Raw genomic sequence first — 27,142 nt, 5'->3', positions numbered from 1 at the left:
GATTCTAATCTTGGCCTAAGTGGAAGACAGTAGTGAACTTTCCTTGGATAGGTAACATCTTGGCATAGAAAAAGATGCCAGAGCTGCTCTTTACTTGAGAACATACAGCTACATACTAGGCTTGAGTCAAAAACAAATGTCTTGGAAATTCTGGAGGTTCCGGCAAGAATGAGAAGACCCAGGAGTTAAGAGCTAAAGTGTTGGTTGGACCACTTGATCGGTTGGTTCCATTGGCTGGATCATTTGATTTTGTGAACTCATTTAGCTACCTTAATTCAGGTATCCCATCAATTAGGAAGCCTTGAGAATGATTGGGATTGGGCTGTAACCTGAGTTATCTTCAGCCTAAAGTACCCACCCGTACACAGCTGTATGGACCTTTCTTTTTTTTTTTAATTTTATTTTTTAGACTTTATTTATTTATTTATTTATTTATTTATTTATTTATTTATTTGACAGAGAGAGAGTGAGACAGAGAAAGAAAATATGTGTGTGTACAGGCAGGGAGAACAGCAGAGGGAGAGGGAGAAACCAACTCTCAGCTGAGCAGGGAGCCCAATGCGGGGCCTCGATCCCAGTACCCAGGGATCATGACCTGAGCCAAAGGCAGGTGCTTAACGGACTGAGCCACTCAGGCACCCCTGTATGGACCTTTCTGTAAAGCTGCTCTAAAGGATGCCACCTCAGTCCTCTGAGAACTTTTTCCTAGGGCACGGAAATCAACAGGGGAATCTGTGGCTAAAGGAACAGAACTACAGTGATTCTACAGGCAGAATCAGTGTTTTTTTAAGAGGTGGAAACTGCTCTAAAATCGCTCTAAAATATTTTACTCATTTAAAAAAATAGTAGTGAGAGGGAAGGTAACATGTTAATTTGCAGGCCTTTGGGGTCAATAAAATGTGAAAGAAGAATCACCGTTAGAAAAGTGCTGAGACTCTTACCCCATATTATTTCTTCTTTGTGAGCCTAAGGCTGGAATGCCACCCATCCTTGGCTGCCTCAGCCCTAAGGAACAACTATTGGCAGAAACATCACCCAAGTGACTAAAATATGCTTGAGAAGTACTCCCGCCTTGCAACGTCATCTTCATTATCCCTCTCTAGAAAGCAAGTTGGAAATCTGGAGGGCTTGCCAGACTTTTAAAATGTGAAGGTGCCTCACTTCTTCAGTCTATGTTACGAGGCATTCTGGCCAATATTTGCATGCGCAACATTATGAAAACTCTAAAACTGGGGCGCCTGGGTGGCACAGCGGTTAAGCGTCTGCCTTCGGCTCAGGGCGTGATCCCAGCGTTCTGGGATCGAGGCCCGCATCAGGCTCCTCTGCTAGGAGCCTGCTTCTTCCTCTCCCACTCCCCCTGCTTGTGTTCCCTCTCTCGCCGGCTGACTCTGTCAAATAAATAAATAAAATCTTTAATAAAAAAAAAAAAGAAAACTCTAAAACTGGCATCAGCCTATGTAGGAGAGTAAATATAAAGTAGTAGCACAAATAACTTTAAAAGGACAGCTCTAAGAGACACTCCATTCTATGTTCATAACAGATATCAAATCAGCAGCTACTCTGGACCAGAATTGCTCTTCTGGGTGGTGGAGCATACAGCAGCAAACAGAACAAAGCCCCTGTCCTCTTAGAACTTCAATTCTAGTGGAGAAAACAGATGATAAATAAATAACAGTATTGAAGATAATATATAGTGATATTATGTACCTTGAGTCAGAGAAGTGACTTGTTAAGGTGAGACAGGCTTTGCTGCTATAATCAAAATGAGAGCTAGCTGGTTTCTCACTCGGTTCACTAAACGGACTCTTTGAATCTCTGAACTTGGACTACCTGAATCTCTGAAGTAATAGGAATATCCTCTGTGGGACTTTTTCCTTGGAAAAAGTAGAATTTTACTTTCTTCCATGTTCACGAATATATGTGTGTTTCTGTGCGTGTCTGAGAAAGAGAGAGAAAACTCACATACAGGTGCATGAAACTCACAAACATAATGATAAGGAGGGAAGACGAAAAACCCCACAAAAACCCAAAACCACCCCACATTCCATTTGTGTACAACCAAAACTAACCAAAACTAAGTTATATGATTTAGGAATACATAAGAGATGATAAACTACAATAAAAATAGGGAAACAATGATCACAAAACTCAGGGCAGTGGTTACCTCTGGCAAGGAGGTAATGGCTTAGTATTCCATTGGGACTGTACTTTAATTTGTCTTCTCTACCTAAATTTAATGGCCATAGAGTTGTTTTGAGTTTTTGGCTGTTATAAACAATACTGCCATGAACATTATTGTCTCTGTATCTTTATACACATATCCAGTAGTTTGGGATAAAACTTGGGACTGAAATTGCTCTGTTGTAGGGTCAGATCATGCCAAACTTTTCCAAAGCAGTTCTACTGATTTTTTTTTAAAGATTTTATTTATTTATTTATTTGACAGAGATAAAGACAGCCAGCGAGAGAGGGAACACAAGCAGGGGGAGTGGGAGAGGAAGAAGCAGGCTCACAGCGGAAGAGCCCGATGTGGGATCACTCCCTGAGCCGAAGGCAGACGCTCAACCGCTGTGCCACCCAGGCGCCCCAGTTCTACTGATTTTTATGTTCATGGGCAGCATACGAGTTTTCACTATCACACATCTTTGCCTACACATCCTAGTATTGAACTTTTCTCTTTTTTGCAAGTGTTTGGAGGGTAGATAGTTACTTCTTTTTGTGGTTTTCATTTACATATGCCTAATTATTAATGAGATTGAATGCTACTTTATTATTTATTCACCATTTGGGTTTCCTCCTCTGAAGTTCCTACTTAAGTCTTTTGCTCCCTTTTTTATTGCCACCAACCTTTTTCTCTTTGATCTGTAGTTCTTTATATATCCTTGGTATTAATAATTAAATGTCATCCTGTTACTACTACCCTCTATGGATGTCATGTCCTCTCCTTATTGAGTCTTTCAATGAACAGAATTTCTTATTTTTGTCATAGTTTAGTTTACCACTTATTTCCTTTATGACTAGTACTTTTTGTACTGTTCCTTAATAAATCCTCTCTCTGAGGTCAGAAAGTCTTCATAGGGGCGCCTGGGTGGCTCAGTCATTAAGCGTCTGCCTTCGGCCCAGGGCGTGATCCCAGGGTCCTGGGATCGAGCCCCGCATCAGGCTCCCTGCTCCTCTGGGAAGCCTGCTTCTTCCTCTCCACTCCCCCTGCTTGTGTTCCCTCTCTTGTTGGCTGTCTCTCTCTGTCAAATAAATAAACAAAAAATCTTAAAAAAAAAAGAGTATAATTTTACCCTTTACTTTAGGGCTTTCTATCTAGAATTGATTTTTGTGTCTGATGTGAGTAGGGCTCCATGTTTATTATTTTTTTTCTTTATGGATATCCACTGTCCCATCACCATTTATTGAGGAGAATGTACATTTACTGATTTTTTGATGTTTTATAATAGAAATACTGAGTATGTTAAAATTTCCTACTATGATTGTGGATTTGTCTATTTCTCCCTATAGTTCTATACATTTACATTTTAAATTTTGTTAAGTGCATGTATTTAAAATTATTGTATCTTCTTTGTTAATTGGACTTTATCATTATGAAGTGCTCCTCTTTATTGCTACTAATGCTTTTTACCTTAATTTCTGTTTTCAGAGATTACCTATAATTCCTTTCTTTTTGTTAAAATTTACATACTATTTCTTTTTCATCCGTTTGCTTTAACCTTTTTCTATCTTTCACTGGGGGATACACATACAACATATAGTTTGATTTTGTTTTTTTTTTTTTTTCCAGTATGACAATTTTTGTCTTTCATAGGCGCATTTAGTCCTTTATATTTAATGTAGTCATCAATATATCTGAGTTTATATATGACTTAATTTGCTATAACAAAATATCATAGATGGGTGGTTTAAACAACGGATATTTATTTCTTGCAATTCTGGAGGCTAAAAAGTCCAAGATCAAGGTACCAGTTAATTTGGTTCCCACTGGGTCCACACATGGCAGAGAGAGCTAGCTCTGGTCTCTCTTCCTCATCTTGTAAGGACACTAATCCCACTCTTAGGATCTAATTTAAACCTAATTACCACCCAAAGACCCTATCTCCAAATACCACTATATTGGGGGTTAGGACTTTCAACATATGTTTTAGGGAGGACACAAACGTTTGCTCCATAACGATATACATCAGGTTGTACTGTGCTTTCTTATTCCTCTGACTGTTCTGTGTTTATTTTTCTTCTCTTTCTTATTTGATTTTGGATTCACTAATTTTTCTTATTCCATTTTCCTTCCTCCACGATTTTCAAAGAAATATATGCTGGTTCTATGCTTAAAAACTGAAGCATGCATACTTTATTGCAATAATTTTCTCTCATTTTATTTAACCCCACAAGACTTTATTATTATTGTTTTATACAGGCAGTGATCATTTCTTTTTCCCCCCATTTTTTCATTCTTCATTTCTTCTTCCATCAAAGACCTTCCATCTGGGTAACTTTTTCTTCTCTCAGAAATATCTACTTAAGGGGCACCTGGGTGGCTCAGTTGGTTGAACATCCGACTCTTGGTTTAGGCTTAGGTCATGATCTCGTGGGTCATGGGATTGAGCCCCAAATTGGGATCCATGCTGAGTGGGGAGTCTGCTTGAAGATTCTCTCTCTCTTCCCCTCCTCCCTCTTGCACATGCATGTGCTCTCTCCCTCCTTCTAAAATAAATAAATCTTTTTTTAAAAAGAAATATGTACTTAGTATATGTTAGTGAGACTCTACTGATGGCAAATTCTTTTTTCTTTTTTTTTTGCCTAATTTCTTTATTTCAATCTTTTTTCTTGAACAAATTATCACTAGGTACTAAATATTCTGTGTTGGTGGTTATTTTCTTTCATTGCCTCTCTCTATCATGTTTATTCTCCCTTTCTGGAAATCTGATTTGATATATATTAAAACTTTTCACCTTATGCTCATATTATCAACTAGTCTTTGATATTTTCCATTCTTAGTTTTTTTCTGCTACATTCCGAATAATTTATTTTGACTTACTTTCTTGTTTGCCAATTGCCTCTTCAGCTGTGTCTAATCTGCTATCAAACTTATCCACAGGATTGTACATTTTATTTATTGTGTTTTTCACTTTCAGATTCAATTTGCTTCATTTTTGAATCTGCTAAGTAGTTTTAAAAAAATAGTTCATCACATTTATTTTCAAGTTTGTCTTTTATATCTGGAAAAAAAAAAACCCAGTAAGCATAGTTGTTTTATAATTTGGGACTAATCATGCAAGTATCTGAAGACTTTATGTGTCTATATCTGTTGTCTGTGCATATCTAGTTCTTTCATGGTATCTTGTTTCTTTATATAACTTGTTATTTTTTTATTGTTTGCTGCATATTTTCTTTGGAATTATTTGTAAGAATTCTTAGAATAAGATACATTCTATCAGAAGTCTGTTGTTTGTCAGCTGCCTAGGAATACCTACAGATTGAACCCACTTGAGATTACTTCACAGACACAGCAAATGCAAATGAAGGTGTTTCCCCCATCTTTCTGCTCAGTGTCAGGTGATTTTGTTAAGGGTGTGGTGGGTTCCATTCTGAGGGTGTATCCCTTTGGAGTTCCAACTAAATGGAGGGATGTTTTCCTATTTGACTCCTTATCTTGGGCAACCTCTGCCCTGTGTCTTGTGCTCCCCTTGCTCCTTGAATTTGCTAAGTTGGTAAATATCTTTGAGGCTATACTAGCTTTAATAGTATCTTTCTCTCTCTGGGTTCCTACTTTCGCTTAGATTTTGGCCTGGTATTTCTTCACTGCTTTGTCAGCTTTCCAGTGTGCTTTAGAAGATATTCTTTAAGCTTTATATCCAGAATTTGTAGTTGCTTTTATGAGGATGGAGAGAGTTGAACCTCTCATACTTTTGAAATTAGAGCTGACAAGTAAACTTTTACTTACAGATTTATCTTCACAGTTTTGTATTACTACCATCATGGCAGATTATGAGGCAAACTCTTGTCTTGAGGGCTAGGTTTTCCTTCCCTAGTCTTTCACTCCCACCTCCAAATCTATATAGAATGTAAAAGAAGTAAGACCAAAGTTTTCTTTTGACAACGAACTCACAATATGTGCAGTCTCTTTGTGGAAAATCCATTTTGTGAGGAAAAAATATTCATGAGCATTTCTGCCTCACAGATGCTTTATAGAATTAACAAGTATAAAATCCAGGCTATTTTATCTTTGACTCAATCCAAGAAGACAGACTGACTATAGGAGGAAGTGAGGTAAGTCCCCAGGCATCCATTCCAAGTGATTATCTTGTTCTGTAGCACACACCCACTTCCCCCCACCCCCACCTCCCGTCCCAGCCCTGAGAAAGAAGAATCTTAATCGCTCCTTCTCTTTCTCCTCTCTGAATGCACAGAACAGTTTAGGGTGGGACATCCAGTAGGTTGTGTGTAATCCCTGTTACCTGCTATTCCCGGGTTTGTCATTCTAAGTGACTAGTCTGACCCGTTGGTGAAAGACCATAGTTAACCACAATTCTCTCCCAATTATCCTGTAAGTAGAGGCATTTATCTAACACAGATTCTAATAGTGTATTCCACCTGTAGTTTTTATTTGTTGGGTCATGATGCCTTGTGTGTAGAAAGTACTCACTAAAGCGTGTTTTCTTCCCTACAGTGAGGCCCAGGAATAGGGATGTTTTTCCAGTGATAACATTATCTTCCAACTTGTTGAGTTGTGGCAAAAGTCAGAGTTGATGCGCAGTTTAATTTTGTTCTCATCAATAAACTGTGAACAATAGGAAGAAGTAGGAGAGATGTTATCACTAGCTACCAAACTGCTTTATGCATTTGTGATATATTAATAGATGCTTGCTATTTTTCTTTAGTAGTATTTATTTTTAAGTTCACCAGAAAGTCTTTTACTCAACTATAACTTTAAAAGATTACCTCCTTCTTTACAAAAGTTCACTTTTGTATCTGTATAATGATAAAAACTATTATTTCCCCCAAACTTTATTCCTTTATAATAAAATAAATAAAGTAAAAAAAAAACTTTATTCATTTACTGTGTTACTGCTTGAATTCTGCAGATGGAAAGGCAAGATGAAGTCAGTTATTTTTTATATTCAGGGCAAGTAAATATACTCTTCATTTCCTATCTCTGATTGTGAAATTGTTATATTTTTTGCGAGGCAAGAGAATAGGGTCTTGTGTAATAATGAAATGCATAACCTATGATACTAGAAGAAAATAGGGAATTTTTCCAGTGCAATTAGAGTATGTCATTGCTTTTTTTTTTTTTTTTTGAGTGCCCCATGTTGGGCAATAAATACAAATATAGCTAGAAAGAAATATTAGAAACCCCAAGCTGATAACCTTCAAACTCAATTCATGTTCTTGTTTGCTTCCAGACTCTCTTTTTAAATCAATATTGATTCAGAATTTTATTTATTCTGAGAAAATATGTGATTATCCAATAATTCATGGCTGTTCTATAGTACAAATTCACTGCTTTGGCACAGTAGTCAAGAAAAATCATTTTTTCAGGAGTGCATTTCCAATGCCCCCCTAAACATGCATCTTTCAGCACTGCCTATAAAATCAGTCTATGAAGAAGCAGCCTGAGTGCTTTATGAATGTTTTCTTTTGCCTGTTCATCGGAAGTGGAGGTTGTTTCTTTTAGGTAATACTCCTAAGGTTGACATTTTAACTGAATGTTAATGACTTGTGTTCATATAGGGTGAATTATTTCAAAAGATAATGCAAACTACTTAGAAATCAACCCCGTGATTAGAAAACCTTCTATTAAAGCAGGAGATTTGACATTCTTGATGTAACATATGGCGATTTATCATTCCGTGTTTAGGAAGTTACTCAGACTGGGAGAAAAACAACCATTGTAAGGTCATGGTACCACAGTATTGTTTGGCATGAATCAGTGCTGAAGGAGCCTCATTTGCATTTTCATTAATCTTGCCATGTCCAGTGTGGGGTCATGTTTCTGCCCTAGATGAGTTTCTGGAATGCACATCATTTTCTGCATGAAGCATTGCCGTCATTAGGTGATGAAACATGGCACTCTGCCCTTTCCTTCACCCCCACCAAATGTATTCCTCTGTAATGCTTTTGGAATTGCCTCATCCTCTCTCACTGCTGCAGTCTCAGTCAGGAACCTACCATCTTATTATCTCTGAAATATGACAGCAATCTTTTTGTCAGTCCCTCTGCCTTAGCTTTCCTATTTCTTCTGCATCATACAGATACACAAACACATGTCAATTGTATTACTTTCTCAGAAGACTTGAGGGGCTTTGTAAATCCTACTCCAACTCTGGATGATGTGTGTCATTCTTCTAACTGCTCTCATGTTTCCTTTTCCAGGAATAGCTCTTTGCTGAGCACGTGCTTTTCCAGCTTTCCCACATGGCACATTCTCCCCTTTAAGCATCCTCAAAATTCCTCTTCTCCAAAAAGTCATTCCAAAATGTCACATCTAGCTTAGTCATGAAAACCTTTCTAGAATTATTGGTGTCGCTTATAGTCAGGGTGATAATTCAACTTAAGTTGGGTTGCATTGATTCTACACTGATCTACTTTGGTTTTGAGAGTAATTTACATATATTTTACTGCTTCTGATGATCACCCCAAAGGCAGAAATTGTTTCCTTCTTTTGTTATTGAAAATTTTTTTTGCTACTATCATTTAATAGATGACAAAATGGAAGTTCACAGAGAAAAACAGTAATTCTTCCAAGATCATACAGTTTGTAGATGCAGAGATGACATTTGATACCAAGAAATTTGATGCCCAATTTTTATTCACCAGTATGGGATGCTGTCTCCATTACTTCCTTTGTTAACTCCTACTGGTCTTGACTTACAAATTGGATGCTGAGTTAAGAGAGAAAGTAATTTTTCACAGCAGTGCAATTCTAGGAATCTATTAACTTGCCTTTAATTCAGGTTGAGCTCCATCTACAATGATTAGCTGGTAATTGTCAAGATTGATCTCCTATTTGTATTTTTATAACCTAAATTAAAGATAAATTCAAAATTACATTGAAATTTAATAAAAATTTACTCCAGAAGCATCTATTGAGTGCCTGTTTTATAGGTATATATGAGACACAAAAATAGGTAATAGCATTAGAATAATAACCAAGACCTTGTGTCCACCCTAAAGGAGCTATTAATCCAGTAGGAGAAACAGTCATGTATATTAGCTTCCTCTTGCTGCTGTAATGATTACCACAAATGTAGTGGCTTATGATCACACAAATTTGTTATCTTATAATTCTGGAGGTCAGATGTCCATATAGGTTTCAATGTTTCAATACAGGTTTCTAAAATGAAAAGATAAGTCCAGCTGCATTTCTTTCTAGAGGCTCTAGGGAAGAATCCATTTTCTTACTTTTTCCAGCTTCTAGAGGCTGCCACATTCCTTGGCTCGTGACTCCCACCTTCTTCAAAGCCAACAATGACCAGTTGAGTTTTTCTTCTATCATATCACTCTGACCTTGTTTCCATAGTCACATCTCCTTCTTTGATGTTTTTGTCTCCTTCTTCCCCGTGTATGGACTGTTGTAATTATATTGGGCTCAAGCAGATAATCCAGGAGAATCTCCCCACCTCATAGTTATCAACTTAATCATACCCACAAAGTCCCTTTTGCCGTGGAAAGTAAAATATTAACAAATTTGGGAGATTTGGATGTGGGCATCTGTCTACCTCAGCACATGCCTTAAGGCATAGTGTACCAAGTGCAACAATGCAAATAATAGAAGTACGTATGTCTCAGAGATGAATGGAATTAGCTACTTTGGAATGGGGTTATATAAGAGTTCTCAGCATTGTTCTGTAGTCAAAGTGGCCCCCACCCACTGGCACAGTAGCTAGTAGAATGCTTTGGTCCTTGTCCTTCTCCTAGAGGATGAATGGGGAATTTGTCAGAACTGTAGGATTTCTTTAGCCATTGTCAACAGAACAAAGAGAGGAAAGGCATATTGTTCAAAGGGCATTCTGCAAAACACCTGATTTGGGCTGGAATCATAGCAGTACAGAATTGCTAGAAGATCAAGTTTGAAGTGAGGGATGGTAGGAGATGAGGCTGGTGAGATGGGCCTGTTTGTGAGAGGCCGTGTGTACCGGGCTGAAAAGTAGGAACATCTCCCTGTAAGAAATGGCAAAGAACATGATTCCTTATCCTTTGTTGAGACCTGGAGGAAAGGGACTCCTTTCCCTGGATGAAGTGGCAAGCCTTCATTTATAGACAGAACCATAGACATGTTTGTAAAAATCAAATGTAAAACAAGTATTTGATTATTCACAATTTTCTGGTAGCTGTTGTTGAATATTAAGGCAAGACTTAATTTTGTCGTATACCATTTTTTCTTGCTTTTTGGAAAGCTATCTGACTTGGTCATTCATAACAGTTCTAAGTGTACTTTTCCTCACCTTAGAGTTCCCTTTTTGCTGTCTAAACTACATTACATTCTCTAAAGAATATACCTCAAGGAATAAAATTAAAGGTCTCGGATTTTTGGAATTTATAACTGATCAGTGGTAGTTATATTGTCATTTTTCTCTGAGAAACAGATTGCTTTTAAAGAAAAGAGTCTTTCCAAGCATGTCTGTCTGCTTTATCTTATCATTTGCATTCAACAGAGTCATGTGAAATCTGTACCCATGAGTTGAATTAATTACCAGGACTATTTTCCTTAATCTTCATGAATGATTTCTAGTAACAAAAATTGCATTGTGTAAGTGCAATACAAATTGTTACCTATAATAATAAGTGTGTAACTTCTATAATGAATATTTTTTTACTGATTCTGTTGTCATAATAATTTTGGTGATCCGAAAATCACATGAACTTAAGAAGCTCTTAAAATGATTACCTAATTATAATTATTTTTTCTGTAAGTTAGAAAAATGAATTATATTCATCTAGCTAAGCCATGTGATAGTTCAGCATTGTGGCTCTTTTCACTTAGCTGGCCTTTCAGTCTATTTATTCCAGAGATGCAATTAGAGCATGTGAGGGCCTCTGAAAAAGCAAGGGCCTGTATTGATTTCAGGAAATAAAAAATTTGCATGACAATACAAATTCTGCCAGCACATGGGGCAGGCTGAAGTCATCACTTTCCAGCTGTCATTACTATATGGAATCAGCTAAATCTTATCATTTGACTGTGGTGTTAGTGTATTTTCAACTGAAATATAAGGCAGCCAGGATTTACAATCAGAAAGTGTCAGCTTTTCAGACAGGTTTGACAATAGCATTTCATTTACACCGTGATCCACTTTTTCAGTTTGTAAGGTACAAATCACACCAAAATTGAAAGCCAGCCTAGATACTTTTCTTTTTTAAAGTAATCTCTTCACCCAACGTGGGGCTCTAACTCATGACCCCTGAGATTGAGTCACAGGCTCTTCTGACTGAGCCAGCTAGGTGCCCTTCCAGCCTAGATACTTTTAAAGCAGTTTTGCCTATCTTTAATGTAAAAAGTGAATAATTAAAGACCAATGTAAATTGCTAATCCCTTTTCATCTGCCTCCTCTCCCCACTCATCTGTGGAATTTCTTTGAGATCACCAATGAGCAACTTCCTGCCAAGTGGCTCAACATAGGCTTTGGGGTCAGACCATGTGCCTTCTAATCCCACCTCCACCTCTCATTAGCTGAAGGATTAGGGCAAATTAGCTCACCCTCTGTACCTCAACTTCTCATTTGTAAAATGAAATAACAATGGCACGCCTCACAGAATTATGGAGCATTAGATAACATACTAAATATCTTGGGGGTATTGAATTGTACAGTGCAAGGGAGTACAATTCACATTGTGTTCTCTGTGGAATTGTGCAAAATGGCAGACTTATGTGCAAAGTACTTATAGCAGTCCCAGATACAAATAAGCATTCATTTAGTAATCATTTTTCTGTGGAATTTACAATCTTCCCTCTTTTTTGGAATTTTTTAGCTTTCCTGAATATTGCTTTTCTGTTTCTGTTCCTATAACTGTTTAATTTTACATTTTACCCTTAACTGTGAGAAGGTCAGTTCCCAGTTGGGCAGTCAGACAAGCAGTCATGAAAAGAGAAGTTGACGGTGTATAAGAGAACTCAACACTGAGGTATAAACAGACTTTCTCAAACAGGAAACATATAACACACTTCCCCTCCAAGTAGAAACCAGTGTTGGCATCGTAGGGTATGGCCAGTGGGATCTGTTCTGCCACAATAAGACTAGATAGAGTGGGGATCCCAGGTGGGGCACATTCTTAGCCTCTCTATGCCTTGTTTTTTTAATATGTAAAGCGAGGCTAATAATGATTTCAACCCACCTACATAATAAGGCTATTGTATCAAAGCAAGCAAAACAATGCAAATGAAGCACTTGATATAGCACTTAGGATTTAATGCTAAAAACATGTTAAATGCTGTTGTTCTTGATGTTATAATAACATTGTAACTGACAGATCCTAAAGTTCTTCTTTATGGAGTTTATCACTTCATGATATAAACTTTGTGACTTCCACATATTTATATCAAGACTTGACCCAAGACTCCAGTTTCTTAATTCTGGTTGAATGATGGACTTACAATCAGATGTCACTTCATAATCAACCTCATGTTCTTTTTCTTGTAACACTTTGTAATTTCTTCCACCTACTAATGTTCCCAAACTGTTTCAGTAGCATCAGTCTTTCCTCAAGCCTAGGCGAAAGACTAAAACTGATTGAGAATTATGGGTTCTAGGTCTGTAGTCACTTGATTTGGAGCCAGCTTTAACTTCTCTCTCTTACACCCCAGTCGTTCATCAAGATCTGTTTGTTTTTTTCATGTAATTACATTGAAATAATGAATATTCACTGGGGACTTACTAAGTGCCAGACACTGTTCTAAGCACTTTTACAGGTATTAATTCATTGAATCCTCATAACTTTATGGCATTGGTACTGTTGTTATCTCCATTTACAAATATGGAAACCAAGACTCAGAGGTGAAACAATTGCTCCTAACCTCTATGCCACTCTACTGCTCTGTGATGAATCTTGAATCTCTCTTTCCATCACTTCCACGACCGCTTGGGCAGTGGCTCCCATTATTTAACCTCTATTATTACAACAGACTCCTAAGCTGATCTCCTTCACTTTGCATTTTGCCATACGACTTGTATATTGCTGCTCCATTGCTCTTCCTTAAGCACCGCTTTTACCTTGTCATTTCTTTGTTCAAAATCCTTCTATGGCTCCCTGTGGCCTAGGATGTATAAAATAAATTCCATCCCAATTTTTTAGGCTTCCTGTAGTCTGATCTTACAGTATCTTCACCATCCCCACAACCATGCTAATCATCTCTACCTCTGTGACTTCATTCATTGCTACAGGTCTAAACTTCACCTGTCCATCCCGAAATGTTTTTGCTCTAGGAACCCTTCCTTATTAATCTCAACTGAAAGTGACCTTTCCTTCCCTGGAACTCTCGTAATACTTTCTTTGTACCCCTCTTATGATATCATGTTCTGCTTTGTATTGTAGTAATTTTTGTACTTTTCTTATTTCTCTCCCTGCTTATCAGTTCGTTAGCTTGTTGAAGACAGAGACTGTTTCAGTAAATCTTATATCCCTTGCAATGCATCTTTCAATGCAGAACACATAACAGGTGATCAATAAATAGTTACTGAATTTAACAGAATTCTGGTTTCATCCACCCAAAATGTTTCTCTTTTCCTCTTGTTTTATTCTAATCTTTCACAAAACTCTCACTTCTTGAATGAGACCCTCTTGGCTGTTCTAGTCCTTGATGAAACCACTTTCTCAGAACTCTTGTAATACTTAAGGCATATAACCCCACAATTTAGTTCTTGATTAATTGTTCCATATGGCATATTCAGTGTTCATATGTTACAAGACAGGGCCTGGTAAATAAAGATTCTCAAGAAGTATTTGTTGAACGAATCAAATATTGATCTTGTCTCACCAATTGTTAAGGTCTTCGAGATAGGGACCATGTCTTATATATCTTCTGTGCCCTTGGAGCTCTCGGCATATCATAGGTGCATTATGAATATTCACTGATGGACTGGCTCTTAGATTTCTGTTCTGTGTGTGTCCTTACCTTCCTGTTGTTTTGTTCTTAGCCTGTGATTACACTAAAGAGGCCTGTGAGTCCTCAGAACTCATGCCCCCATATACAGGCAGAGTCAGGTTGCTGACACATGGGGGTTTTTTGTTAGTCCCTTTTGAAAAGCTCTTTAATTTCCGGACTAGGCCTTCTCACAGGGACAAATCCCTAGAGGAAGTGGTGAGAATGCTTAGGTTGGGGAAGAAGCATCCAGTTTTTGGGATTGCAAAATACAGATCACTGACCAGAAATGATTTTACAGAACTTGGTCTTAGGTCTGATTACACAGTACATGTTGTGGGAAAAGGCCATTCTGTGTGTACTTTGTCCTGTTTAAAAATAGGGATAATATATCACAATCATCTCCCCAGATGGCATGAAGCCTGCCAATAGGATCTTTAAAAATTCAATTAAAATCAATTAAAAATAATATTTATATAATGTAACAATGACTTGTATATACCATAGAGACAATGTGGCAGAGACCAAAAAATATTCCAACTTCTTGAAGGAAAGCCTAATCTGAGAGAAAAGGGAGAACCAGATAAGCAGGCATCTCTATTATACTGTGCACCTCATGAGCACTCAGCAATACTTGGTGATGCAGGTGGTAGAACGGCTTTGCAGACCAGGAGGGCTCCAAGTTTTGCTACCCTGGATGGAATCTATAATGTGGCCACACAGAAGAGTGGGAGATACATGTACGGTATGCATAGAATATGGTCCTTAACTCTTCCCAGTCTTGCTTCTTATTGGAGAGAGGGAAAGGATTGGCAGATGTAGCCAAGGCATAACTGATGTTTCCCTGGACCAAAGAATGAATTCAACATTGCACTGGGCAGTGGCCAAGATGTAGATTTTTCTTATTTTGTATGTATATATCTGCCACTGCCTTGGCATATCTGCTTAAAAAGTTCTTTGTTTTAAATGCAGGTTATCCAAGGACATTTGATCCGAATTTCAAGGGACCTGTTGCCAAAAGGTAAGCAATTCTTTTCTTGGAAATATATTTTTTAACGAACACAGAAAGTTTACTTTTGGTACCATTTTCTGGTCAATGGAGAATTGTATCTGCTATGAAGGGGGAATGACTTATTTTTAGCCTAAATGTCACCTTATTTATATAGAGAAAATACAGAGAATAAATCTTTCCATGACTCACGAATATCCTCTCCTATTCAGCAAATGAAATGCCTTAAATTATTAGACCAAGGAGTTTGTATTTCTCAATAAGAAAAGCCTAAAAATGTTCTACAAGATGTAACCACTTTGTAGAGAAGCAAACACATTTGAGTAGTTGTTTTGTGCACCTGTTTACTCTGTGATTCACCGTTGCAAATGCAGAGTTGCTATGCCAACTTCTTCCACACCAGGTATTCATGCTACTCAGCTTCCAAAAGCAGAGAGCTTTCTTAGAGACAACCATTCACCATTGCATTGTGTAAGCTTTCAGATATTTTAGACTGCTCTAGGGAAATATGTACTTCTCTCAACTGGTGCTTCTCCCTCAAAGTTGTATGGCTTTTAAAAACAATCCAGTAATTCACAGGCCTCTTTTATTGTAACTTTTACTCTCTATTCCCAGGCTTCCTGCTAATCAGAAAGGGATTTGCAGGGGAGAATAGGCAAAAATGAGGAGAAAATTATGCTGTTGGTAGCTGGGTTTTGCTTAGCTTTGACTCTGATTTCTGGCATTTGTTTGTCATAATAAACTACTAGGTGAAATAATGATCAGCATGCTTGTTTGCTCTTGCCAACCGTCAGCATGCACATTAGCAGTTACTGTTATGTGCCTACAATATCCCGGCTTTAAACAAATATGTTTCGTTTATTCTAATTCTGTAAAAAGCCAAGTCGTTCATTTGGGGTTTCTTTTTTGAAGGTGAACCAATGCCTTCTTTACATTAAGTCTGAAATCTCTCATTCTTCCTGTGGTAACACCATACATACATTCTGTTGTCCAGTATGCGAACAGCCTCATTCAGTATGTAGGTTACTTTTACTGCACCTGCATTGATTTTACAATAACTAATTTGTGAGAATTGAATCTAGTTTATGGGCCTTAAGGGACCTCTAGATACAATACAGATTCAACAATAGTAGTGGTAGTAGCAGTAATAATAGTAATAATAATAATAATAATATAATGTTCTGCACATTTGGACGAACAAAATACAGATTAAAGGTGTTACTTTTCTAGCCAGAGAGAAGAAAGCAGAGTTATGCTTGGCTGGCTTTAGGTGTGGGGAAGGAGTTGAGATCTGTCTTTAGTTATTTAGAGTTTAATGATGGAAGCAGGTAGTCCAGGTAAAGTCTAAACAACTGTGATAATCACTATGAGGAAAGTAATTTATTTTCACTGAGGGCCTTTTGTGAGGTCTTCAGCACCACAGAGGCCTTCAAAGGTGAAATGGTCATAATGTGGGCATACCTCCCCCACTCTTCAATCCAAGAACAGGGGAAAGTATTGTAAAGGGGGCTTAACTATAGGAAGACACAGTTGACCCATTTGTAACTTTTCTATAATGCCCTTCCTGGGAAAATAATTGTAGTGTTTAATGAGCAAATGAGAAAGCCCAAATTCTTCACATTACACCAGCAGCAGGACCAGCTTTAATAATACCTTTTGCTTACAGATATCACTTCCGTTCTGAAAGATCCAAATTATTATCAGATATTCAGGCCAATCCTTCCAGCATTCTCTGCTTCTCAGTTGACCACGTTCTGTACACCTCTCTCAGTTCATAAGGATATCATATTTGTACCCAGTGATCACCCAACTGTAGATAGTTATTTCTAGGAGAGATGAAGGAATAATAGAGTGCCATAGGAGATAGTAACTCAGTTTCTCATTTGTTCCCATCTACTAAGAATTGGACCTATGAGAATCAATGCTACATAATATTGATCCCCCGCCAAGGGTGATTTTGATAGTTTAAGGTATTTTTCCAGTCCCTTTTGAAAAGTAGTTATCCAGTGCTCAGGCTTTGTCCCCTATATTCAACAGATTTTTTTGAAAGTTTTTTTTAACACTAGATTGAGACTGTGAGCTTGGTAAAAATGAAATGGTAGTGAAAAAGAATGCAAATGGAAAACAAAGAAATAAGGCTCTTTTGTAGGATGCTACATGAGAAATTCCTCTTGTAACTTAGAACTAAGAAAATTTTTTCATTTAATGGAGAATTAGTACACTTTCTTCTGTTAGATAAGGAGAACTGTGTAATCCACTATATTTCTCCTTTTATACTGAATTCTAGAAAGCCCACTGATAAATTTAATTTCAATGCCAGCAGCTACATTAGCCTTTGAGTCAAGAATTTCTTTTTAGGAGTTTGAATTTCTATTTCTATTTTAATAAATATTGCACCCAGGTGTTTTAAGTCATTTCAATTAGGATTTTTTCCTGGAAAGAGGCAGCATGTAAGTAGACAGGTAAATAGAAATAAAAAGGCCTACATGTTCCATAATTGCCTTTTTTCCTTTATACACAAAACAATTGAAGGACATGTGACTCATACTAATCAAATTGGTAGGTTTCACAATGCTGAAAATAGCTATTATTATTATAAAGGGCGGAAAATCTGTCTGAAATGTAATAAGCTGCATTTATTTCTACCTGAAGCATTGGGGGGACGTGGCAAATCCACTATCACGAAAAGCGTTCAAGAAGAGAAAGCAGCAGTGTTTATTAGGGATGTGGTAGAGGGGATACATTCACACAAAGGAGTTGGACTAAATGACCTCTAAGTCCTTTCCAACCTTGAAGTTTCATGACTGATTCAACTCTTAATGCCAAAGCACAGAAGGAAGAGTCCAGCTTCTAGCCTAAGTGATACACACAGAAAGTACCGTACTGCTGTCCTCTTGTGAATTCTACAGAGCCATTATCAAGTAGACATCCCAAGTTATTGTGAGAATACAATGCTGTCTCTTAAATTTATGCAGTTCTCATATTGGCTACTTGTTGAAATAGCTGGTGTGCTTTTTTTGTTACACCAATTATAACATCATTTAATTCCTTCCATTTCCTTTCACATTTGGAGACTATTTAAAAGTTTTCAAAGGGAGTGCTATGGATATAGGCTTTTTATTTCAAACTATTTTACAAGTCAAAATGGCTTGTAACTTGCTCTCTTCCCTCACATTCTCTCCAGTAGAGATTTATTCTGTAGCACTCTCCTCATACTGATTTTGAGAAGGTTACCAATGATTTCCATCTTTCCAAGTGCAGTGGGTGGTGTCTTTGGTTTCGCAGCAACTTTTGACGAAGGTGACCACTCTCTACTTTTTGAAAAACCCTTCTCTTGCCTTTTTTGACCTCATACACACCTGAAGTTTCTTTTACCTCGTTGGCCTCTACTTTTCAGTTTCCTCAATCTTTGCTTGATCTCCAAATGTTCAAATGGTCCTTGGCCTTCTACTCTTCTCTGTCTCTAGTCTACTTTTAGACTAAGCCAATAACTTTAAGTATTATCTGTATGTCAATCACTCCCAAGCTTGTATTGTTACCAACAACTCTTCCATTGACCTCCATATTTCTCGATTTAGCTGCCTACTTGACATGTCTCTTTGAATTCTGAATACTTATTCTCACTTAATGTGGCCCAACCGAGCTCTTGATCCCTACTCTCACCCCAAAGTTCTAAAACCTCTCCCCTCATTCTTCTCCATCTCAGAAAATGACACCAATATCCATCAGGTTACATACAGTTCCTGGGTTTCTTATTTTTTTTCTCATCTCCCACATTCACTCCACTAGGAAGTCTTATTGCTTTAGCTCCACAATATATCACCAAGCCAACCACTTCGCCATCTTTCCACTCCCACCTTCATCCATGGCTCTATACATCCTGCCTCTACTTTTCTGCCCTGGACTCAGAATGGTCTTCCTTCTTACACTCCTGCTTTTCTTAAATCCGTTACCCACACAAGACCCTGAGTGAACTTTCAAATCATAGATGAAATTATGAAGCTCTTTAATTTACATTTTCAATAGCTTCCCATAGCACTTTGATTAAAACTCAAACTTACTGGGCCTTACGTGAGTGCCCTTTGTGTAATTTACTGACCTATCCTCTACCACTCTTTCTCTCTTTATCCTCTCATTGTAGCTACACTTGCTTTCTTCCCAATTTTTTTTTTAAGATTTTATTTATTTATTTTACAGAGATAGAGACAGCCAGCGAGAGAGGGAACACAAGCAGGGGGAGTGGGAGAGGAAGCAGCAGGCTCATAGCAGAGNGCCCCCCAGTCCCTTTTTTTTTTTTTTTTTTTTTTTTTTAGTACTAGACAGTTCTAGACAGTGCCCTGTCTAGAGTATCAGGTCAATGAAAAGCAAGAACGTTGTCTGCCTTGTTCATCATTCTATCCCCTGGGTTTAGAAAGGCCCTGACACATGTAACTGTTGGATGACTAAATGAACTATCACTCTAGCTTCAAAACTGAAGATGTGCTGGAAAGGATAGAAGCTAGTTGGAATGAAGTCAGGGTACCATTTAGAAGACTATTTCAGTAATCCAGCTGAGAAATGACTAAAGACTAAGGCAGTGGCCCTGGGCGAAAGTTTAAGAGGTAACGAAAAGGCAAAATCTTTAAGGCTTTTGGACTGACTGTAGGTTGGGGGTAGAAAAGAGAATTTAGCATGGCTGTGCCTGATAGTCAGACGGACTGTGGTTATGTTCGCCACAGCAGGGAACGCATGAGGAGTAGTAGGATGGTTATGAAGGGCAGAGAAAACCATCAGGTTAGATTTTGAAATGAGTCTGGGATTCCTTTGGCATATCCAGGTAGGAATATTTTGTAGAAAGTCAGAAATAAACTTCCGAGGCTTTTTGAAATGTTGACATATTTCTTTTAACTAAAAAAGTATGTAAATAAAGAGGAAAATTTGAAAGAATGTCAAAATGTAATAAAAAACTGTAAGGGGGGGCACCTGGGTGCCTCAGTCAGTTAAGCGTCTGCCTTCGGCTCAGGTCATGGTCCCAGGGTCCTGGGTTCGAGCCCCACATTGGGCTGCCTATTTAGCAGGGAGCCTGCTTCTCCCTCTCCTGCTCCCTCTGCTTGAGCTCTCTCTCTCTCCTTGTCAAATAAATAAATAAAATCGTAAAAAAATAAATAAAAATAAAAAATAAAACCTTAAAAAAAAAGAACTGCAAGTTTTCTCTTCTGAGAAATACTCCCTGATCATCCCTAGAGTAAACTGTAAGTACTTTCTTTGGTGCACTCAGAATACTCTGTGTGCTTATAATACTGTGTTGTAATTAGTTGTTTGCTTGGCTAATTCTTCAATTAAGCCATGAGTTCTGCTAAGTAGTAACAGTTTTGATCATGTGGCATCCCCTACTCAAATTTCACCAGTGAGTACCCACTGCTGAACATTAACTCCCATGCCTTAATATTATATTCAAATCCCTACACAAATTTGTCTTACTATACCTGCCTAAACTACCCTTCCTCCCCCTGCTCTGTCTCTCTGTCTCTGTCTCTCTCTCTGGGGTTTCTAAACCCTTGAATGAACTTTCTGTTAAAAACCAAACCAGTCCTGTATACTTCTGCAGGGTCTGAAAATTTATTATGTCAGTGTCCTAGAATTACAATTCAGGGATGATGACTGGCACTAACAAAGCTCACAGGAGACTGACGTATAAAGCCAGAATACCAATGCAGTAATTTACATTAAGAAATTTAATTGCTGAGCAGACCTGGTGTTCATGTTGGCCTGACCAGCACATTGCTCCCTTTAGGCAAACTACATGAGAAACCTAATTGTTAAAAGGTTGCTTGATGAATGTATAGTTTGAACCAGGGAATTGTATGAGTAGAATGTCTAATGGCATCAGGTGCTAGCTGCCTATGGTGTCTATCAATAGAGTGGGATCCTCACATGAGTTTGATTTGTTGCCTTAACCTGGAGAGTACTTGGAAGGGCAGAGCTGTTTGATCATTATTTGCAATTCTCTTCATATATGTTAATAAAGTCAATAAGTTTAAATCAGGCTTGCTGGACTGGGAAGTTTATAGTATCCTTGAAGTGACTGTGTACATCTCTGCTTTAATTATGTGTTGATTTACAGTTTAACCCTCGGAAAGCAGCATTATTTTCTATTCTGTCAAGTTTTGGGGAAGCACCTTACTGTTAAAGTGGTAGTCTTCCTTGCTTAACGGTCCTTCTCAGGATCCACCCCTCCTGACCCCAGTCTCAGAGAACCTTCCCGCCACTGAAATCCTCAGCTTTTGCTTTGAATGATATTCAGTACATTCTACTTATGATTGCTTTTTAACTTTTGTACTCATGTATTATTTTGTCATCTGGCTTATAATTCTTTGAAGGACAGAGATTTGCATTCAGTGTATATGTGAGTAATTAATGGTGAGTGCTGGCGTCCCCCCCCCCCATATACCACTAGCTAGAGCATCTACTCCTTGGATGGCACCTCTGTTTATAAAGAATGGGGTTATTTCTTTCATGGCTGTGCTTATAAATGTTAAGATTCTTTTAATCTGATCTTTCAGGTGAGCTTTTCTATTAAAAAATAAATAAAATAAACAAATTCCATCTCCATGTCCTGAGAAGATAATATATGACCTTTATTATAGGGTGCCAATTGTAACAATTTGGACTTTATTTTTTCGGACTTGGACCACAGGTCCATTGGTCTGAGGTGTATTCCACAATCCCTAGTAATGCGAATAGTTCAGAGAACTCAGGTGCTGTTTTCCTATTTCCTATTATTTCCTTCCTAGAGAGTTGCATTTAGGAATTTGAACCCCCATAACACACCAATGTCATCTGAAAATGATATAGAATTTGGATAGGGGCGCCTGGGTGGCACAGCGGTTAAGTGTCTGCCTTCGGCTCAGGGCGTGATTGGCATTATGGGATCGAGCCCCACATCAGGCTTCTCTGCTATGAGCCTGCTTCTTCCTCTCCCACTCCCCCTGCTTGTTTTCCCTCTCTTGCTGACTGTTTCTATCTCTGTCAAATAACTAAATAAAATCTTTAAAAAAAAAGAATTTGGATAGCTTCTCAGAAAGAACTTTAAATATGACATTAAAGTCCTAGAGTTCAAACCTGTAAGTATGGCTTTACTTATATATGGTGACTGTTTTGCCTCAAATATGATAGTGCTATGGCCATTATTCAGCCTCTTGTGAGGTTCACCGTTGTGTTTATCCATAGGTTCTATGTCACTCTGCTTCCTCCCCAGCCTTGTTTTCTTTTACTCCTTGAACAAATATATTTACAATGCATCTAACTCTGTTACGTAGTTGGTGATAATATAAAGATAGGATGTCCTTGTCCTCAAAGAATTAAATAATAGAAGAAACAGGCAACTGAAAAAACGTTATGGTTCAATGTAGGAAGTACAAGCTGAGGAAGAGAACAAAGGACCTCTTAGCTGTGGATGTCTTATGTGGTTGCTATTCCAAAGACTAGTATTCATTTGTTTTCATTCAACAAATATCTATTGGTCATCTGTTATTTGTCCAGTATCCTCTAGGCATTAAAGATATAGTTATGAGCAACATAGACAAGGCACCTGTCTTTTGGAAGAGGGAAGAGACAGGGCAGACAACATCTGAGACATGTACATGACAATATCACAAAGTGAAAACTATGAAGAAGAAAACAAAACAGGATGGTGTGATAATGCGTAGCTGAGGATGGGCGGGCTCTAATTCAAACTGTGGCCACCATAGACCTCTTTATAGAGCTGACAATTGAAATGAAACTTGAATGGTAAGGAGGAAATAGCCATACAAAGATTGAGGACGTGGCACTTCAGACAGAGGAATAGCAAAACATAAAGTCTTTAAAGCAGGAATAAGCTTAGTATGTTCAAAGAGCAGAATGAAGGCTGGTATGAGTGCAGTATGATGGAAGGGGGATGGGGTTGGGGGTGGGTTGGTAGGTGATTCTTGCAAGCACATTACAGCTTGTGTGTATAAGTGTGATGGAAAGCCATTGGAGGGTTTTAGGGGAATGAATTAATCTAATACATGTTCTTAAAACTCATTTTTACTGCTGTGTGGAGAATGGCTTTTAAGAGTCCAAAAGCAGCAGCAAGAAGATCAATAGGAAGCCTTTGCTGTCATCTAAGTGAAGGAGTCAGTGACTTGGACTAGGGTGGTGGTAGGGGAGATGGATAGATGTGAATAGATTCAATATATTTTTTGGTAGTAGAGGTGACAGTACTTATTGGTGTGAGAGATGAGAGAAAGAAAGGAGTCAAGGATAACTGCTAGATTTTTAACTTGAACAACGAAGTGGATGATGATCCTCTATACAAGAATGAAAATATTAGGGGAGGAGCAAGTTTGTATTGTAGGACTTCTGTTTTAGATATGTTAAGTTTGAGTTGCAGAATAATAGATATTCTCGCAGTGAAGCTATATATGAGTCTGGAGCTCAGTGAAGAATAAAGTGAGGGCTGGATATTGAGAGTTGGGGGGGTCATTGGCAGGGAGATAATATTTAAAGCCAAGTGTCTGGATGAGATCATGTAGGAGGGTGAAGAAAAGACCTAAGGACAAACTCTGAACTTGACCACATTTGAGGGTCAAGCAGAGGTGGAGGAGCCAGCAAAGGAGACAGAAAAAGCACCTATGGGTTAGCAGAAAAGCATGAAGAATGCAACTTTTTAGAAGCTAAAAGTAGTGTTACAAGAAGAGATGGATGGATGGATGGATGGATGTGAATCAACTGTGTTGATTGCTTTGGGAGATCAAGCAAGATAAAAACTAAGAAGTAACCATTGGATTTGGCAATACAAAAGTCATTAGTGACCTCATCTACTCCATCTCAGTGATGTAGTGGACAATTAAGTCTGATTGGGGAGAGTTAATTAGAGAATATCAGATGAAAACCTGGAGGGGGCCACTAGAGACAACTCTTCCAATAAGTTTTATTGAAGGATGAGGAGAATCTGGTATCAAAGCAGAGTTTTCTAAAGATAGAAGTTACTAGAACATGGTAGTATGTGGTGCTGGAGATGATCCAGGGCACTGATGATGCAAGAGAAAGGGGAAATTATAGAAACAAAGTCCTGAAGATGGAATCTAGAGCATGATCAGAGAGTGGCCTTTTGTAGGAAAGAGATTCCTAATCCATACTGCAAAATGGTAAGCAGGGAATTAGGTGTCAATAGTTTTGATGATGAAAAGAGGGATATTCTTATTTCTTGCTTTTCATTTCTCAATGAATTATGAGGTCATTAGACAGGGATGGGGTGGTGGTGGTAGTAGAGGTGGTAGTAGGCCCATGTGTATGAGGATTGAGAGAAGAACGTAGGAAGCAATCATTTTGGAAAGTGAAGAGATGAACATGATATATTATTAGTCCACAATACATATGTTTTGAATTTCCCACATAGAGTTTATTATTCTAGTCTTACAAAGATTTAAGGGAACCCAAAATTTGGTCACTGTTCTAATGGAGCATAATGATTTTTAGACACATATTAGATACCTAAATTATGTGAACAAGAAGATCCTTGGTGCACCTGGGTATCTCAGTTGGGTAAGTGACCGACTCTTGGTTTTGGCTCAGGTCATGATCTCAGGGTTGTGAGATTGAGCCTTGCATCGAGCTCCATTCTCATTGTGGAGTCAGCTTGAGATTCTCACCCTCTCCTTCTGCCCCTCCCCCCTCTCAGTCTCTCTCAAAAAAATAAATAAAATCTTAAAAACAAAAAGGAAGATCCTGAGGTAGATGGAATTGGATGGCAGTACCTTGGGGTACTTCACATACTAAGAAGGTCTTGAATAATATTTTGAACAAAGGATCATGCAATTAAAAGAGGCTTCTTTTATGTGATGGCTTAAACACATGATAAGCATGTTCTGTACCAGGCAGATGTGCTTAGCTAGTGTGGAAAGCAGGGGCTATATATATTACATAGATGAAAAATAAAGGGGGCTAGGCATGTGTATGAAATATTGGAGATGAAATATTGGCAGCATTTTTTAAGTTATAATGGAGAAGGAAAAAATAAGAACTTTAGGTAGATTCCAGATCATGCATTAGTCTTTTCTTTCATTCATAACTCTTATCTGTTATGCACCGTGGGCATACAGAAATGAATAAGACATAGACTATGTTCTCAATAAACTTAAAATTGAAACTACCAACTTTAATATAAAAAGTTACTGCCTTGATACACAGAGATACAGGCATAATTCAGGGGGATAGAGTAAAATGAGTGAAATGAATAATTATTCCCAATTGGAAGGATGAAGAAGTGTTTCTTGAAGGGATCCTTTGAGCTAGACCTTGGAAGAGTAGAATGATTTTGATAGAGAATGCAGAACAGAATCAGACACATGGAGGCCTGTGTTGCAGATTGGGTTCTCCAGAAGCAGATGGTGAGCTGGAATTTCAGGTGCAAGTTCTTTATTAGGGATCAACACCAGTGAAAAGAAGGAGAAGGAAGTGAGATTGAACAGAGGGAGATGTCAAACTGCTACCACAAAGCCTCAGCCCACCCAGTAAGGAGCTCCAGAGTGAGTACTGTCCCTCCCAGGTGTCTGCAGTAACTCTGAAATGGCTACATCTTGAGCCCACTTGGCTCAGTTCCTGATTTGTTAGCTGTCCTGGGAGGGCATGACCTGGTGTGAAGTGGCTGAGGCGGACTGTAAAGGTTCTGGCATGTAGAGGCTATTTATGGCCACACTTGCTGCAGTCAGGCAGTTAAGTCCTTCTTGAAGGGAACCTGGGTAGGTGCATCTCCAAGGGGACCACAGAATGTGAGTGCATGGTGTGTTCCATAGGGACATGTGTTCCATGTTCCAGAGGGACTGGAACAAAGACTAGGGCAAAACACACCTTGGGAATGAAACTGAGAAGCATATTTGGGATTATGGAGAAGTTTAAAGGGCAGGATGAGGATGTAGGACTCTTTTTCCTTTAGGGATTTGTTAAGGGAGTTATGTAGGACTATGTGATTGTGTAATGCTCCGCTTTCAGGAGAGAACCCCAAATAGTGAAGCTAGGGCAACAGCACCTCTTAGAAGTAAGAGTTGCCATAGAACACGGCTGCTTAATGAACTTGTGTGTGGGGGGACAGAGATAGACTACATATTGTGTCCGTTTTCATCTAGTCTCTTATTCTTGGATAATAATATCCTTGATGTTTCATTCACCACAGACATTTGACTTTTCGCCTTTACTATGATTACAACTAAAATGTTTCTTATAGACCCATAGGTTCTTTTCTTGGAGAAGCTAATGCTTGTTTTTATTACTATGTACCTGTATACCATACACCATATTACCATATACCTGTGTCAGAAGAATTTACTATTCTTCAAATATTATTGTATTCAGGCTGTTTTGCAACTGAATGGATTTGTTTTTCATTTGTTCTCAACCATTTTTTAATTTTTAAAAAAATTTTTTAAAGATTTTATTTATTTATTTGACAGAGATAGAGACAGCCAGCAAGAGAGGGAACACAAGCAGGGGGAGTGGGAGAGGAAGAAGCAGGCTCACAGTGGAGGAGCCTGATGTGGGGCTCGATCCCATAACGCTGGGATCACGCCCTGAGCCCAAGGTAGACGCTTAACCGCTGTGCCACCCAGGCGCCCTTCAACCATTTTTTAAAAAATAATATTTATTATTGTATGATTTCTCTCATCTATGGAACATAAGAACTAGGAAGATCGGTAGGGGAAGAAAGGGATAAAGAAAGGGGGGTAATCAGAAGGGGGAATGAAGCATGAGAGACTATGGACTCTGAGAAACAAACTGAGGGCTTCAGAGGGGAGGGGGGTGGGGGAATGGGATAGGCTGGTGATGGGTAGTAAAGAGGGCACATATTGCATGGTGCACTGGGTGTTATATGCAACTAATGAATCATCGAATTTTACATCAGAAACCAGGGATGTACTGTATGGTGACTAACATAATATAATAAAAAACATTTTTTTTAATATTCTTGATGCAATGTTCCATGATTCATTACTTGCATATAACACCCAGTGCACCATGCAATACGTGCCCTCCTTAATACCCATCACCAG

At 38.3% G+C, this 27,142-nt stretch overlaps 1 protein-coding gene across 8 annotated transcripts in view; it reads left to right on the top strand.

The window, feature by feature from the left end:
- Positions 1–27,142, top strand: part of SLC44A5 (solute carrier family 44 member 5) — a 352,457-nt gene that overhangs the window by 192,264 nt on the left and 133,051 nt on the right. For all 8 annotated transcript variants that reach the window (XM_034653706.1, XM_034653705.1, XM_034653707.1 and 5 more), the window contains one exon: positions 15,056–15,104. In XM_034653706.1, the coding sequence (XP_034509597.1) occupies positions 15,056–15,104 (49 nt within the window). The remainder of the gene's footprint in view (positions 1–15,055; positions 15,105–27,142) is intronic.

This window comes from Ailuropoda melanoleuca, chromosome 2 (assembly GCF_002007445.2).
Source record: "Ailuropoda melanoleuca isolate Jingjing chromosome 2, ASM200744v2, whole genome shotgun sequence".
NCBI lineage: Eukaryota > Metazoa > Chordata > Mammalia > Carnivora > Ursidae > Ailuropoda > Ailuropoda melanoleuca.
Note: the sequence above shows the minus strand (reverse complement) of the source record. Positions and strands in the feature narration are given on the sequence as shown.